This window comes from Poecilia formosa, unplaced genomic scaffold (genome assembly GCF_000485575.1).
Source record: "Poecilia formosa unplaced genomic scaffold, Poecilia_formosa-5.1.2 Scaffold4, whole genome shotgun sequence".
Taxonomy (NCBI): Eukaryota; Metazoa; Chordata; class Actinopteri; order Cyprinodontiformes; family Poeciliidae; genus Poecilia; species Poecilia formosa.
The window spans coordinates 2836742-2851657 of NW_006799943.1; the positions used below are offsets into that span (position 1 = coordinate 2836742).

Consider the following 14916-nt stretch of genomic DNA (forward strand, 5'->3'; position numbering starts at 1 on the left):
ATTTTGTGTCTGAATTAAAACATTTTTTACACACTCAGATGATCATCTATCAGCCCTTTGTTTTATTTAAAAGTATAAATCCAAAAGTTCGTTGTGAAGAGCAGATATTTCTACTGAAGTCTGGATTTAAATACAAAAACTGTAAAAACTAAAGGATGGATGAGTTTGATAACAGGACTAGGAATAAAGTCACAAAGAAAAAAAAATGAAGTCAGAACAAAAGGAATAAACTGAGTAAGAAGAGAGGAATAAATAAGAAAAAAGGAATAAAACGAGAAAAACACATGAATGAAGTCAGAAAGGAAAAAATTAAACTAATGAAGAGAAAGTGGCCTCTCTTTCAGAGTTAAGATCTATGATTGCTTCACTATTTCCCAAAAAGACTAACATAATTTCCCTCCCCTGTTTTATGATCTAAATGAATCTACATAACAATATAAAGTCAAAATATAATGAATCTGTTGGTCTTAAACAGGAACAGGTCCACAGCGTTTGTTACCTCGTGAGCCGGGAAACAGGAGAGAGCGAGAACACATCGTATGGAGGCCACGCGGATTTTCTGGGAAGGAAAGAAACAAAACATAAAATAAATAAACAAATGAAAACACTTCAGTCATTTGTTGATGTAATCCTCATATTTTAGTAAAGCAAACAGCATCACTCTCCTTCTGATGCTGTCAGGACAGGAAGCAGAGCCTCACCATGGCTGGACTGCCGATGAGGGCCAGCAGCCGGCTGACCAGCGCCTCCAGCTGCTGGATCAGGACCTGCGGGGGGTTTATGAGGACGGGCTGCAGGCAGGACAGAGTGGACAGCTGGACGCCCTCGTCGGGACACGTCAAGGCCTCCAGCAGCAGAGACAGGAGCTGGACAAAAACACGTCACACCGATCGGTACGCCAGATAACTGGTCTGTTTTCCAGAGAGGAAACGTGTGGCCCTTACAGCTGGCAGCTCAGACACCTGGACCTGCTTCGGCAGCTTGTTGACGATGTTGGACAGAGCCTTCAGGTAGTTGGCCTTCTTTTCTGTTAGGCAGCAAAAAGACCAGAGAGGAAACCAAAAAAAAACACATTCCAGTTAAAACAACAACAACATACGGTCACAAGTTTACATACACAAGCAAGATTACACACAATGTTCATAATTTAAAGGGGCACTACTATGTTTTCCAGCCTCATAGTGCCATCTTAGTATCTCGGTCTTGTTTTCAAGTTGTGTGTTGCAACCAACAAGAGCAACTTAGGTGAGATCAGTGCTGCTGATGAGTGTCAATGTGTTTAAGTGTCTTTAACCTTGTGGTGCAGCGTTGAAGCCCTCCACCAACTTGGCAGAATTCTCACTGAAGAAGCGCTGCCGATACATGATGCGGACGTCGGCGTGGCAACCGCGGTTCAGGACGTCGGCTGAGTCGCTCATCAGTAGCGAGAAGCTGTCAGCAGCCATTGGGCCGAGGAGAGCGTCGTCGAGCAGAGAGAAGAGCTGCACAGAGCGGGTCAGGTTCCTCAGAACTTAGAACTTTAGTTTTTAACTCACAGCTCACATCTCACAGTGGTCTCACCTTGTCGGTTAGCGCCGAGAATAAAGGGTGGTATCGCAGCAGCAGAGCCTTGGCAACCTGAACATGATTTCAGTAGAAAAACAGCAGTGTGATCTTTATGCAGGGTTTCTGAAAGGCTTCACCAGATCAAGGCCAAAGGTGAAGACGAATCCTGTCCAGTCAACTGCAAAAAACTAGCTAGCTTTTTTTGCATCTTTTTTGCGAATGTCGTCCAGACAATTGCTGATAAATTTATTTATTTAAATAGTAGACGCAAAGAGCTAGCTAACCATCTTTTTTTGCAAAGATGGCTAGCAAAAAAACGTAGCAAAAAGCTACTTAGTTAGCTCCCTTTTTTGTGGACGTCGTTCACTCAACTGCTGTTCAATTTGAACTTTTTGATTTAGATTTGATGTCTTTTTGGGATGTTTTATTCTTTTTTATTTTTTAACTTCTGATACTTTGTCGTTTAGTTTTTATACCTGCTGTAACATTAGTTGCCCATTTGAGACATGAATAAATCTGAATTCAATAAATGCAAAACACTAGCCAGCTAGCCAACAAGCATTAACACCTTGTTAAGAGCAGCCTTAATGCAGGGATGATGTCTGTGTGCTACTCAAACTTTTGCCTGATGCAAAAGTCCAGCAAGAGAAAACCTACATAGCCATAATGCAATTTACGTCCTGTGACTGACATATTTAAGGCCGACTTACATTTTCTTTAATAAATTTAAGATGTTCAAAGGTCTTAATTTTAGATGTTTGAGTTTAAGGCTTTTTAAGGAAAGTGTGAATAGTCTGAGATAGAAATTCAAAATGAAAGGTTGCAGCTGAGCGATTCTCACCCAGATCAGAAGTGTGAAGGCCTGAGTGCGCAGAGGGGAGGAGGGTCGGTCCAGCTCACCGCTCACTCGCTTTATCACGCCCTGAATTAAACTGTCAAGAGAAGGCCCTGCAGACAGAACATCATCATCAACAACATCATCACAGGCTAATTGTTTCAGACAAAAACCTGATGCTCAGACGCACCCTGAGGTTTCTTGTTGACCAGGCCGGCGAAGCACTTGGCAGCCGATGTGTAGGAGAGTGGGTGTCTGCAGCTGCAGCTCAGCTCCTCCAGCTCCAACAGCAGCCGCTCCTCCTGGGGTAGCGCCACCTGCAGGGCACACGCAGCACTTTCAGCTTCACAAGGGTTGTTTTTTTTTTTTTTTAGTAAAATTCAGAAACAAAGTTTGGGTTGAGACTCACACTGTGAGGTAACGAACACACACAGGCCATGAGCAGACACACCAACTGGGTCTGACGCCAGGATGAATCCTCCTCCTGCTGCTGCTGCAAGGGGAAAATAATAATACACACTTCAAACATAATGCAAAGAGTAAAAATAAAAAACTCCAATGTTTCCAGTCAGGTAGAGAGATGATAAAGTATTCTTATGGCTTAAGAAAATCTATACATAAGAAATCTAAACATATTTTAAAGGAATTTAATGCTAAGAACCAATGCAACGCAGCGCAACAGTCTAAAGAAACATAAAATTAATTGAACAAAAATGTGTTATAAATTATGCTGTTTTTACTCAGATAACACAAAATACAGCTGATTACACTTACTAAATGACTTAATTAGTAAATTTAGTCACCTAATTTAGAATGCCTACATTCTGATTTAAACTGAACATACCATCCTTATGATTAAACAAGGTGGTGGCAGAGTCATGCTGTGGGAATGGCGTGTTTTGGTCCATATTGATTTTTTAAAAAGTGCAACTAGCTTGATTGTTTTCTTCAAATGCTGCATGCTGAGTGGAGTGTTTTGTTTTTTTAATGGAAAATAATGTTTCATTCATTGAAGATATTTTAAAAAAGTCATTTTAAATAGCTGTATGGCGAAATAGTTGACTAGTTAGTGCAGCCCCTCGATCATCCCATCCATACAGGCTCCCGTCTAGACATTTGAAATGTAAAACTGTTCCCACAAGTTTCCACAATTCAAATTCGCATAGTTTCAATACTGATTAAAAGTTTCACTTTAAGTCATGTTGCTTTTCTATTTATTGTGTGTCTATGTCAAGTTTCCTGTTTGGCAAGAATGCTGACACACTTCGCTGTAACCAAATCTACTCGGAGGTATAAACAAAGTTCACCAACTGGCTGCTGTGAACTCAGTGAGTGGCAGCATCGTGCTTTGGGAAACAGTTTTATTTGTCTGAAACACTTTTACCTGGAGCAGCTGGACGCGCGGTGGGAAGGAGTTGTCGGGCAGAAACGAGACGTCACCGTCCAGGAAGAGCGACACAGCCCTGGAGGCCGTCTGTTCTGCAAACCTGGTGACACGGAAACACCCCGACAGGAAACCACATGAAAACCCACCGACATCAGAACAGAGGCATCAAACTGATGAGGGAAAGCAACAATCAGCAGTAAAATAAATTTAAAGAGGCAGCATTTTGCATTTTCTAGGCACATAGTGGCATTTTGTAACACTATCAAGTAACTGCTTTAACTTCAGTTGTTATAAAAATACTGTATATATTTATATGACTTAAAAGAAATTTGAATTTGTAATTTAATGCCATAAAATTGGGCCTCTGTATCTTTAAGAAGCTCCTGCTCTTTCTGAAACTCTGCCTTCAAGAAGTCATCACAACATGGTTCTTCTACTGACCACATTTTTACCACCAGATGTTTGCTAATTGCTGCTGGCTAGTCTGAAGGAGCTGAATGGATGCTTCAGTAGGAAAAGCTCAGAAGCTTAGTAACTGCAGGAGGCGGGGCTAGGTCCACCCAGGCATCTTGCACAGCTGAATGGTTGCCATGGAAAGGATTTCTCACAGATTCATGAAAAAATCAAAGCAACACTCCAGGTATGTTTTGATTAGAGAGTAACATTATCAGATGATATAAAGCTCAAAAAAGTGAATTTTACATAAAACTGCCCTTTTAAGTCACAGGTTTCAGATTTTTCTAAATGAAGATTTTTTTTGATAATTTATTGTATTTATGCTAACGTTTGCAGGCGGGAGCAGGCGGTGCTGATAACAGGAACCATGGCAGAAAGGACCTCCTCCTCCACCAGCGGACTATGACGATCCGATGACCCGTCGCCTGTAAAACACACTAATTATTTCTGTTTCATCACGACGCCTCCGAGTTTTCTGAGCGTCGATGAAACTCCGCCCCTCACTTTGCAGTGCAGCTTGGAGCGCCAGAGACAACAGCCGAGGGACGATGATGTCATGAAAGCATCGGCTCGTGTCCTCGCCATCCTGGACCCGCTCCGCTATCCTCTGCAGGCTCAGGCAGGCGCGCACCACCTCGTCCACGGAGAAACGATCGGGATCTGGATAAAAAAAAAAGAAAAGAAACGACGTTGTCAGCGTTTAAATCGCTTCCCAGCTCCAGAAAAGAGTCGGTGGAAGGAGGATCACCTGTGTGCGCCGAGCAGAGGACGTCCAGGAGGACGGGCGCGCTCTCCATGACGACGCTGGCCCGGACGGACACCGCGGCTAGCGCGGACAGGCATCGCTGACGCACTGCATGATGGGAACGCAGCTCGGACGACTCTCTTTGGTCTAAATTTAAAAGGAAAAAGAAATTTGTTCTAAACGCAAAACTATCAGATTTCAAACAGAATATTTCCATCTGGGGCTGCAAATGATTATTATTTTCCCTCTAAAATTAATAAAGTATAGTCATTAAATTGACAATCAAATAAATAAAAGTCTGAACATTCTGCAGATTTTTTTATTCAAGCACTTGAGGCTTTTTAAATGCGGTCTTAGAAAAACATTTAAAAAATACAAATAAAACATTTAAATTCCTTTCTTAATAAGAACATAAATATTTTATTGCCTAAAATTTAACAAGGTAGCAATACATTAGTAAATGATTGATCATTTGTAGCAATGGATGCATCTGCAGCTAAAAAACGTGAAGACCTCATCCCTGGCTGCTTGGTTTTATGTCAATGCTGTGTAAAGATGATCTGTTGGCTATTATTTGAATTAACTGATTAATAATTGGATAACAAAAGGTGCCTAATGGGAGACTTTATGTGAAATGTATATATTTTTTATACTGTTTTGGCTTAATTACTGCCCAAAGTGTGTTGTTCTTTCACCAAATGTATTTTTTTAGTCTGTCTAATCCAGTTAATTTCTAAATTAGTTGACAATTATTTCAGTAATCAATTAATCGTTTCAGTCCTCCTTCCATCTGCTCACCAGAAAACATCTCCTTCTTCAGCGTTGGGATCAGTTTGGTGACGAAGGCAGCAGGGTGCTGCTCGGCCAAAGCTCCGGCGCACTCCACCACAGCCACACTGACCGCACAGAGGAAACAGAACCATTAGAAACTGGACTCAGGATTCACGAAAGTGAGAAGCAGAGCAACAGGAGCCGACCTGACTCTCTCATCCTCATCCGTCAGCAGCAGCCTGGTCAGGTGGTCCACGGCGAGCTCAATGTCAGAGTCCTGCAGCAGACCTGGGGGGAGACGAGCGTTTCAGCGCCTCTAGACGTTCCTGACCTGACCGGATCAACGGGGGCAGAGTGGGGTTTGGTGTGCTGCTCACCTGGTTGTTGGGCCAGAGAGGTGAGCACTGAGGCGGCGGTGATCTGCAGACTGGAGTTACTTTCAGATAGAGCTGAGAACACCAAGCTGCACAGGGAGTCTTTATATGCAGAAAACAAGCTCTCATCTGGAGAGACAGAGAGCAGACGGTCACCAGAGGAAGCAGATTTACAGCATCTGCGTAGCTGTAGTTTTCAATAGCCAGAGAATGAAAAAAGAAAATTGAGATAACAAACATAAATTTGCAACATGGAAACACGGCAAGTTTGAAAAACTCTCATTTTTGGGTAAAAAAAGTTTTGGGGGTTGGGTTGGGTTTTTTTTTTTTTGGCCGTATTAATATTGGTTTATTTCACAAAACTGCAATCAAAACACTTTTTATCGCGTCACAATGTCAACAACCGGATGTTGCCGCTGCCACAAACCACAAAGAAGACGGCAGGAAGTGGTCGTAGGATCATATTTTTTACCGACTTATCGCATGAACAAATTTAATCATGCATTTATTGCATAAACTGTATTTATTTAAGAGAAACGCCACAATTGCAAAATAGTGTTTTTTCAACATTAGCAGAATATCGACTTAGTTTTGCGCACATTTGTAATGAAAATGCAGTTAGAGACTCATCTCTCGCACAGTGTGACATCTCCTCTGCTCCTAATGTAAATTATTAATGACCACCGATGACAGAAAGGCAGCAAATAAATATTAGCCCTTGTGTTCCTATGTCTTCTTTTATTGCAGTTCTTAAAGGGAACTCAGAATCTGATTAAATCTGTATCAGCGCCTCTTATCGTTTTAGACGTCAGAGATTAGAAATGGGTGGCCTGTAAAACAAAAAATGTCTAAAAGAAAGAAAAAAAAACTACTCAACTAAGCTTGTGTTCTGCAGTGAAAGCAGAAATTAAAGTGAGATTGTGAAAGCATGGCAGGAAAACGCTGCTTTCTGTTCTACTATCATGTTAGCCAAACTCTACTTTGACTTAACGAGCTGAAAAACTTTTTGAAACTTGTGACATTTTGAATAAAATAGGACCCCTTCCTATTGAACATGGGGTTTTCTTGGGGTCACCAAGCCTCCAAAACATTTTAAGTATTTTTGGACAAATCTTCTCCAAAGTTACCAAAAAAGTTGAACTACAGCAGTAAGGGAAACTCTTTCCTCACCATGATCTACAGACTGAGATGAAGCAGTTGACTGGATGAAACGTTGTGCCACCTCCAGCAGCGTCCGCCTGTGGGAACACTGCAGAGAAACACCTGGATTAACACGATGTCACCATGACAACAAAACCTTCATTTCACTTTTATAGAAAAAGAAAAAAACTAACCTGCGTTCTGCTGTTATACTGCTCCACTAGAGGGGGCACGACAGCACTTGTAATGCTGTGGGCCGCCCTGAAGGAGGCGCTGCAAGCGGCCTGGAGTAGCTTAGTGCTGGGCCACACCAGCTTCAAGTCGGGCTCAAACAGATGGTGCTTGCAGTCTGAAAAATAAAATAAATAAATAAATAAAAAAATAAAAAAACCTTTTTTCAAATCAAAAACAGACAAGACGCCTCACAGAAGTATTCACACCCCTTAAAACTGTCAACATTTTGTCATATTACCACCATAACCTTGAACATAATTCACCAATTGATTTTCTATCAGTTTTGCTCTTTGTTTAGGTCCATCCTTCCTTACATCAAATCCAACCAGCTTCCCCAAAGCATAATGCTGCCACCACCGTGTTTCGCTGTGGGAATCCTGGAAATGGGGCGTTTTTTTCCTCCCCCCCACACAAAAATGAACAATTTGCTTTGGTTTTTCTTATGGCTGAGCAATAAATCAATAACAATATTTATTACAATGAGACACGTGATCAATATTGATAAATCATTTTCAGTGATTTCACTGAACTCTGATCCAGAACCGCACAGCATTCTGGGATGTAGACAGAGGAAAGACTTTAGCCACTCAACCTCTCTTTAGTTACCTAGCAACAACCTGCTGAGTAACTTGCACAGCAGCAGTTTCTAATGCTACCAGTTTGGCAGTATTTCAGATATTTAAAACAAAAAATGAATCAATAATTATAGATAAACTGATATTAAGCGCTTATATCATGAAGCGTTTTTCATCCATATCATCCAGCCTTACTTCAAATTCTAAAATCTCAGTAAAATAAGAATAAATAGCAATGTTTGCAATGTTGCACATCTTAAAAAAGCCTTCCTTTTGTTCATATCTATAACTCACCGGCTTCCCTAACGACCTTTTATTTATGCTTTCTGCCAGTAATGCTTTTTATTTTAACCCTTTACATCTTCATTGTGAATATGTAGCTCACCTCTGAGCACCAGATCCAGGAAGGAGCTTAGGGAGTCTTCAAAGTCAGAGTTGAGAACAGAGCGAGACAGACAGGAAGTGAGTGCGGTGACGGCAGCGAGGCCTGCTGCCTCGATTTTCTCACTGGATGTCTGAAACACCTGCAGCAAGGCAACCAGATATTATGGTTTAAAAAAAAACAAACTAACAAAAAAAAGCACACACATGCATTAGGTTGAGCTGATGGAAAACATGAAGTTAAAACTCAGCCTAAAAAATGGATTACATCCTAAAGCTGAAGTGAAACACAACTTAACACAGCAAAAAATACAAAATCTTACCAAATACTTTTGGTTTGGTTTCTAGCGCAAATATCTTATCATACTTGAAATAAAACAAACTAACTTTCAAGTAACTTTTCAGAAAGTTAATGGAGCTTGTTTTATGTCAAGAATTCCTTAAAATCGATAAAAAAAAGTGTTAGTTCCACTGGCAGATTTTTGCTTTTTTAACATGGGAAAATTGTCCTGCTATCAATGAAATAATCTGCCAGTGGAACTAAAACTTTTTAATCAGTTTTAAGGAATTATTGACTTAAAACTTGCTCTTATATCTTGCTGAAAAGCTACTTGAAAGTTAGTTTTGTCTTATTTCAAGTATAACACATATGGTCCAGAAACCAGAATAAAAATACTTGGTAAGATTTAGTGTTTTTGCAGTGAAGAAGAAAGAGTTGAAAAGAAAAGGGTGTGTTTGCAGCGAACCTCTCTGCGCAGCGAGCTCCACAGTCCCTCCAGGAACTCAGCCAGGTCTCTGTGCTCATACTGTCCCACGCTGGCAGCCTGAAACGCAGCGGGAACAACACGCCGGTTAAACTGTCCCGTTAAACCCCGTCTGACTGGGACGCGACTCTGAAGCGTTTCTCACCAGGGTCTGCAGCGAGTCCAGCTTGGCGCTCTGGACGTCTGAGTCCAGCTTCTCGATGATGAGCGGCAACAGGAACTGGAAGTCAGAAACCAGTTCAGGCTCCGCAATAGATTTCAGTGTGCGTGGGGTAACGGCGTTGTACCTCTGCAAACTTGGGGGTCCCGGTGAGGACGGCCCTCAGCGCCTGGATCAGTTCCTCTTTGGTGATGCCGTGGGGGTCGTTGGGTGGCTGGACATGGTGAGGGGCAGGGGGGAAGAGACATGATGAGACTACAGAAGCTAACTGATAAGGCCACATTCTAGAAATGACAGAAACTACTACTGCACTCCAACCAAACTATGTTCGATTGTGTCGTAGTGTTTATATGTGCCAACTCAGCCTGCTACGATAACTAATGTTGCTGGATGATAAATTGTCTCAGCAGTTATTGTGACAAACGATAATATTGTTCTTTTAAGACCATTTTCAAGCAATATAAATGCTTGAAAATGTATATTTTCAAACATTTAAAAATATAATGGCATATTATTATTATGCCATAATAATCCATTCTTGGATTATTATGGCATAATAATCCAAGAATGCATTCACAAAGATAAATAAATTTTAATTCTAACTAATTTAAATACCGGAACTGGAAGATAGTGTAAATATCAAAAATAAATAAACAAAACAATCAAAACTAAAAGCTAAATGGATGCAGAAATACATATAAACTAAACTGTCCATCAAAAAAGACACCAGCTGAGACAAATTAACCTGCAAAGTTTCATGAAGAAACTTGAAACTTCAGCTCAAGTTTCTTCACTAATCCAGTTTTTGGTAGGACAAAAAGAGAGATGAGAAAAACAATCATGCAAATGATCAAGTTTGTTTTAACTCAGCATATGACCAATTTAATTATTGATTTTTGAGACAATTTTGCTGTCAACTCCCATCTCCCACATTGACAGAAGACGAAAGCTACAACACTAAATACAAAAAAAGAACATGAACGTGGAAATCAACAAACGACTGACAACCTTCAACAATCACACAGTCTCTGGATTAGGGGTGCACCGATTGTGGTTTTCTGGAAGAGCCTGATTTTTAAAAAGTCTGAGCCACTGATTCCTGTTTTGGCCAATGCTGATCATTTTTTGTCTGAAAAGTCGCTTTATTTAGTGACTGATTCAGACAAAAAAAAATAATATATGCTATAATTCCCAGTCATTGTAAACAAATGACTGGAATGGCACTGTGATGTGTAATTCCTCCATCTGTTGATATCTTAATAAAACACTCAAGGGCTAATAGGCAGCTAATTTAGAATTAGGAATAAATAAAATCTATAAACCTATTCTGACAAAAAAATGGCATCTAAACATTTAATAAAAAATAAGTGTCAAACACAGTGACGCATTACAAACCTCTCCCAGTCTTTATTTCATATCAAATTGGCCACTATGAACAGTTCTATCTCTGCTAATGTGCTGCAGCTGTGTTAATGTGTCAGTCTGTCACACTCCTGTTCTCTAACAGGCCACAGGTTCTAACTGGCTGCATAAACAGGAACTCACCGGGGAGAAATCTATGGGGAAGTAGCAGGACGTCACTTCGAACAGCTCCTCGGTGAATTTGCCTGAGACGGAAAATAATGGGAGCCATAACGGTCACATGACGGCTCAGAGAGAAACAACGGAGACATGTCTGGTCTCTGTCTGCTCTTACCCATGCTGTATCCCCGCAGAACGATGTTTCTGGCAATCTGGAAGGCCAATAAAAGGTTGCGGGGATCCCTCTCACCGTCCATCGATTGGACGAAACCAAAAACAAAATCTGCACCCAAACCCTTCAGTTCTGCGGAACATTGAAAGAGGTACAAACAGAAAAAAAACAACAACTCATAATTTGGAATGGACCCCCACCTTGAAGCACATTTACACGATGCCATCCTCAAAAATCGACATTTCTCTGAATGATTCCCTAATATTACACATTTTCTTTCAACACCTGCTAAATTATTGGCATATTAACAAGATAGGGCATCTTCAGAGATGGGATTTCTGGTAGCAGTCAGTCTTTCAACACATCTGTAGAAGCCTCTGACTGAAGACTGTTTCCGCGTGACGAGCTGCGATTCCATTGATCATAAAATTGCGCTGAATAGAATTATGAAAATAAATTTATTTGATAGAAACACTGAAATTTTGAAAAAACAGATTTTTCTATTAAAAGTTTTCGCGCTAGCATGAGGTAATTTTTCGAAATTCGTGTATTTTGCAAAACTGCAAAAATACTGTCACTGTCATGACATGCTAACAGCAGAGCTGATGTTCCACAGCAACATATCCTGGATGACATCATCATCAGTTGTTGCAAATCAGCCTCTTGTCATTTCAACTCGTAAGAGCAGGTATTATTTGAGCTTTTGAGATGCTGAAACAATAGCTTGTTACCATAGCTACACGTCATACCAGCTGATGAAAAGTTAAACAATAAGAATAAAACTCTTTCCTGCTGCGCAGCATCCAAAAGCAGAGGGAAGAATTGTTCAAACATGCATAAAAAAAAATGGATCATGGATTCCAAGGATCATCGAACAGCTCATTTAAAAACGTTTTCTCTTACCGTCTTCCCTGCTTTCCATGAGGTTGATGAGCACGTTGTAGACACACGCTCTCTCTGCAAGCATCAGAGACTGAGGGGACGACACAGACAGGATGTAGAACAAGTCAGACGAGATTCATCTGAGCTCAAAAACATATTTCATTCAAGAGGAAGTGCCTCGAAGAGCAAAGCGAGAAGAACGCCACTTAGGCTAGAAAGAGTGTGGTCAGATATCGCACGAGTGAGATGGTTTGTGCAAATGAGGACAGCAGGCAGCATACAGCGGTTACAGTTTGTTGCTGTGGCTCAAAATGAAAGAGCAATGAAGAATAATTGTACTCATCCAGAGAAAATACAAAAAATTTGCTTTGGATGCAAAATTTGTACATCTGTTGCCATTAGCAATTAATCAACTTAATGCATAATGAAACAAAATGAGCAAGAAAAACTTTGTTTACAGAGAAATCATAATCCATTCTTAGAACAGTTTTGATGGTGTGTGGTTTTTATTTCCGTTTTATTTATTGTTTTTGCTTGTGTTTTTATTTTTTTGGATATTCAAAATGTATTTCATTCCAATGTTATTTACAAAATTAGCATTTATTGGTCTTTTAAAAGGCGAACATGCATTTAGTAATTGTAAACTGTAATAAGTCAATCCTGTTACAAAGATCTTTTGAGATAATGGAATAAATTACCTGAACATTTTCTTTTGAAAGAGAACTGAAGACTTATTTTTATTACATCTCACCTTTTAAACATCCAGGCTTATGTGTGAAATCGGTACAATGTGGTATACTACTAACTTTGTGATATTATATGTGAGAAGTTGAAATGGTCTCCTGTGTTGTATGAGTATTTTTGTGTGTTATCAGTCAGGCGTCAGGAAGATGAAATAAAATCTTCCTGAATAAACAATATACATTACTTGGAAATGGTCTCAAAACAACAATATTAAATCGTTTATTGCAATAACTTTTGGAACAATTTATCTACTCGTAAAATTGGTTACTGCGTCAGGTCTCACCTGTACGTGAACATCCTGAAACACAGACCTCAGCATCGACACAGCTGAACCAGGAGGCAGCTTCCTGGATTTAGTCTGGGGAGAAAATAAAATAAAAAACACACACAGACTCAGAGCAGTCGGTTACTCCTTTCACACTTTTGTCGTTTCATTTCTGAGACGCTGCTGCTGCTGTCAACCCGCCCAGCAGAAACTCACCAGCGCCAGCAGCCCTCGTAACACCGGCGGCGTGATGACGTAGTGGTCCTTCAGGCGGTTTTCGTAGAAGGCCAGGAGCAGTTCGACTGTGGAGGAGGGAAACTCGTCACTTCGGCTAATAGCAAAATGGCCACCAAGTCTCATTCATTGTCCTACGTTAGCGGAGGAGTGAAGGCGGACAGCGTGTACCTTCTCTCTCTGTTAGTACCCCATGGTTGTCCTGGAGGACCTCAGAGAGCAGCTGGACCCCTCGGGCCCGAGTGTGAGGCTGGGAGCTGGTCAGGCTCTGCCTGCAGCAGCAACGGGAGAAATTCTGTTCATCTCAGAGCAATTCTAACTCACACAGTGCATGGTTGTTTTTTGACGCTTTTGTTGCTGTTAGAAAAATCTTTCCTGATCAACAAAATTAGGCTTAGTTTGACTTTTTTTTTTGTCAAAAAAGCAAATTTTGTTGATCATGATAGATTTTTAAAAGCAATAAAAATGCAAAACATTCGGAGGGGTGAATAGTGTTTTTTTTTTGGCACTGTAGCTCAAGTTCTGGTCAGATCAGCAGTATGTAAACATCTACCTGAAACTGAGGTAAAGTGAAAAGTTGCTATTACAGGTGTTGCAACTATATTCACATTTTTACTTCAGAAGTTTTTAAAATGTATGGAAATAAACACTGGTTGAATGGTTCTAAACAAACAAACAAAAACAAAAGAGTGATTGTAGTTTCTGTTGAAGATGCTCCTCACCCAAGTGCCTCCACCAGCTGCAGGACAGTAAACTGTCCATCTTTGACACCTGAAGATACAAAAACAAGTTCAGTAATAACCGTACTGAGCTGTAAACTCCAAGCAAACATGCATGGTTAAAGAAACTAAGGGAAGAGGAGTTGGGACACTGGAAAAAGCCAACCAGCTTCAATGGCAGCCATGTGAGTGGCGCAGGTGGAGAACTAACTTTCTGGAGGAATATGTCGGATTAAAGTGATTTTTTATGTGGTTGTTTAAAGTCAGAATTGTAGGGGGCGGGTGGGAACATAATTAATTTCTATTATTAATTCTTGCCACTTATCCTCTTCCTCATAATGTTATCTATTATCAGCTACAGAAAACCCAGCAGCATCGGTGGGTTCAAAGGTAATTTCAGAGGGTTCATTGACAGAATGTTGCTTTTTTTTTTCCCCAGGCGGACACAAACACACCAGCGGCAACGGTTAGCAGGGCAGGCAAAATGCGGTTAAACCACAACCGTCCAACGGCTCATTGTCAAGTGACAGCACAAAATAAAACTCCTTATGATGTGCTGCTTTATTGAACAATAATAGCATATAGCAGCTTCTAAGCGCAGTTGTTTTATATCACGCGGCTGCTGTATCACCACACACACAGGATGTTGTGGTGCTAAGTTAGCTAGTTAACGTAGCATTGCCGTGTTGCGCATCCTTAGAGGGCAGCTCTGCAGCCTGCCTGCGTTTCTTTCACGCTGACTCGTTTACTGTTAAATCAACCAAAGTACGAACAAGGCTCACTTACCTGTCGCAGTATCTTTTGCCTTGCTGTCCTGAAGTCCTGAGACAAATTCCTCCACCAGAGACAGCAGCAAAGGACTTTCTGCAGCCATCGTGCCCGTCACTCCGCTGGGGATTGCGCATGCGCGAGAAGTTGAGCTCAATAAGAACAACTCACGTTTCATATCAAATTCCATCGAATAAAACAGATGACAGGACAAATAAACAGATACCTTTTAAGCTACTTGTTT

The 14916-nt window shown here is 40.7% G+C and overlaps 1 protein-coding gene across 2 annotated transcripts in view; it reads right to left on the reverse strand.

The window, feature by feature from the left end:
• The window catches only part of mms19 (MMS19 homolog, cytosolic iron-sulfur assembly component), an 18470-nt gene extending 3676 nt beyond the window's left edge, over positions 1–14794 (reverse strand). The window contains exons 1-29 of one of the 2 annotated variants that reach the window (XM_007560034.2): positions 14691–14794; positions 13908–13956; positions 13357–13457; positions 13168–13253; positions 12970–13044; positions 11964–12033; positions 11064–11192; positions 10913–10974; positions 9495–9581; positions 9353–9427; positions 9190–9267; positions 8448–8586; positions 7448–7602; positions 7284–7362; positions 6117–6242; positions 5946–6027; positions 5767–5864; positions 4972–5115; positions 4728–4883; positions 4552–4648; positions 3765–3867; positions 2790–2873; positions 2571–2697; positions 2387–2493; positions 1561–1617; positions 1295–1481; positions 945–1027; positions 702–866; positions 500–559 (exon numbers count right to left, since the gene is read on the reverse strand). In XM_007560034.2, coding sequence (XP_007560096.1) covers positions 500–559; positions 702–866; positions 945–1027; positions 1295–1481; positions 1561–1617; positions 2387–2493; positions 2571–2697; positions 2790–2873; positions 3765–3867; positions 4552–4648; positions 4728–4883; positions 4972–5115; positions 5767–5864; positions 5946–6027; positions 6117–6242; positions 7284–7362; positions 7448–7602; positions 8448–8586; positions 9190–9267; positions 9353–9427; positions 9495–9581; positions 10913–10974; positions 11064–11192; positions 11964–12033; positions 12970–13044; positions 13168–13253; positions 13357–13457; positions 13908–13956; positions 14691–14778 — 2949 coding nt within the window. In that variant the 5' untranslated portion in view covers positions 14779–14794. Of the gene's footprint in view, positions 1–499; positions 560–701; positions 867–944; positions 1028–1294; positions 1482–1560; positions 1618–2386; positions 2494–2570; positions 2698–2789; positions 2877–3764; positions 3868–4551; positions 4649–4727; positions 4884–4971; positions 5116–5766; positions 5865–5945; positions 6028–6116; positions 6243–7283; positions 7363–7447; positions 7603–8447; positions 8587–9189; positions 9268–9352; positions 9428–9494; positions 9582–10912; positions 10975–11063; positions 11193–11963; positions 12034–12969; positions 13045–13167; positions 13254–13356; positions 13458–13907; positions 13957–14690 lie in introns of both variants that reach the window. The other variant, XM_016675476.1, reaches the window with a different exon arrangement.
• Between the last annotated feature and the right edge of the window lie 122 nt (positions 14795–14916).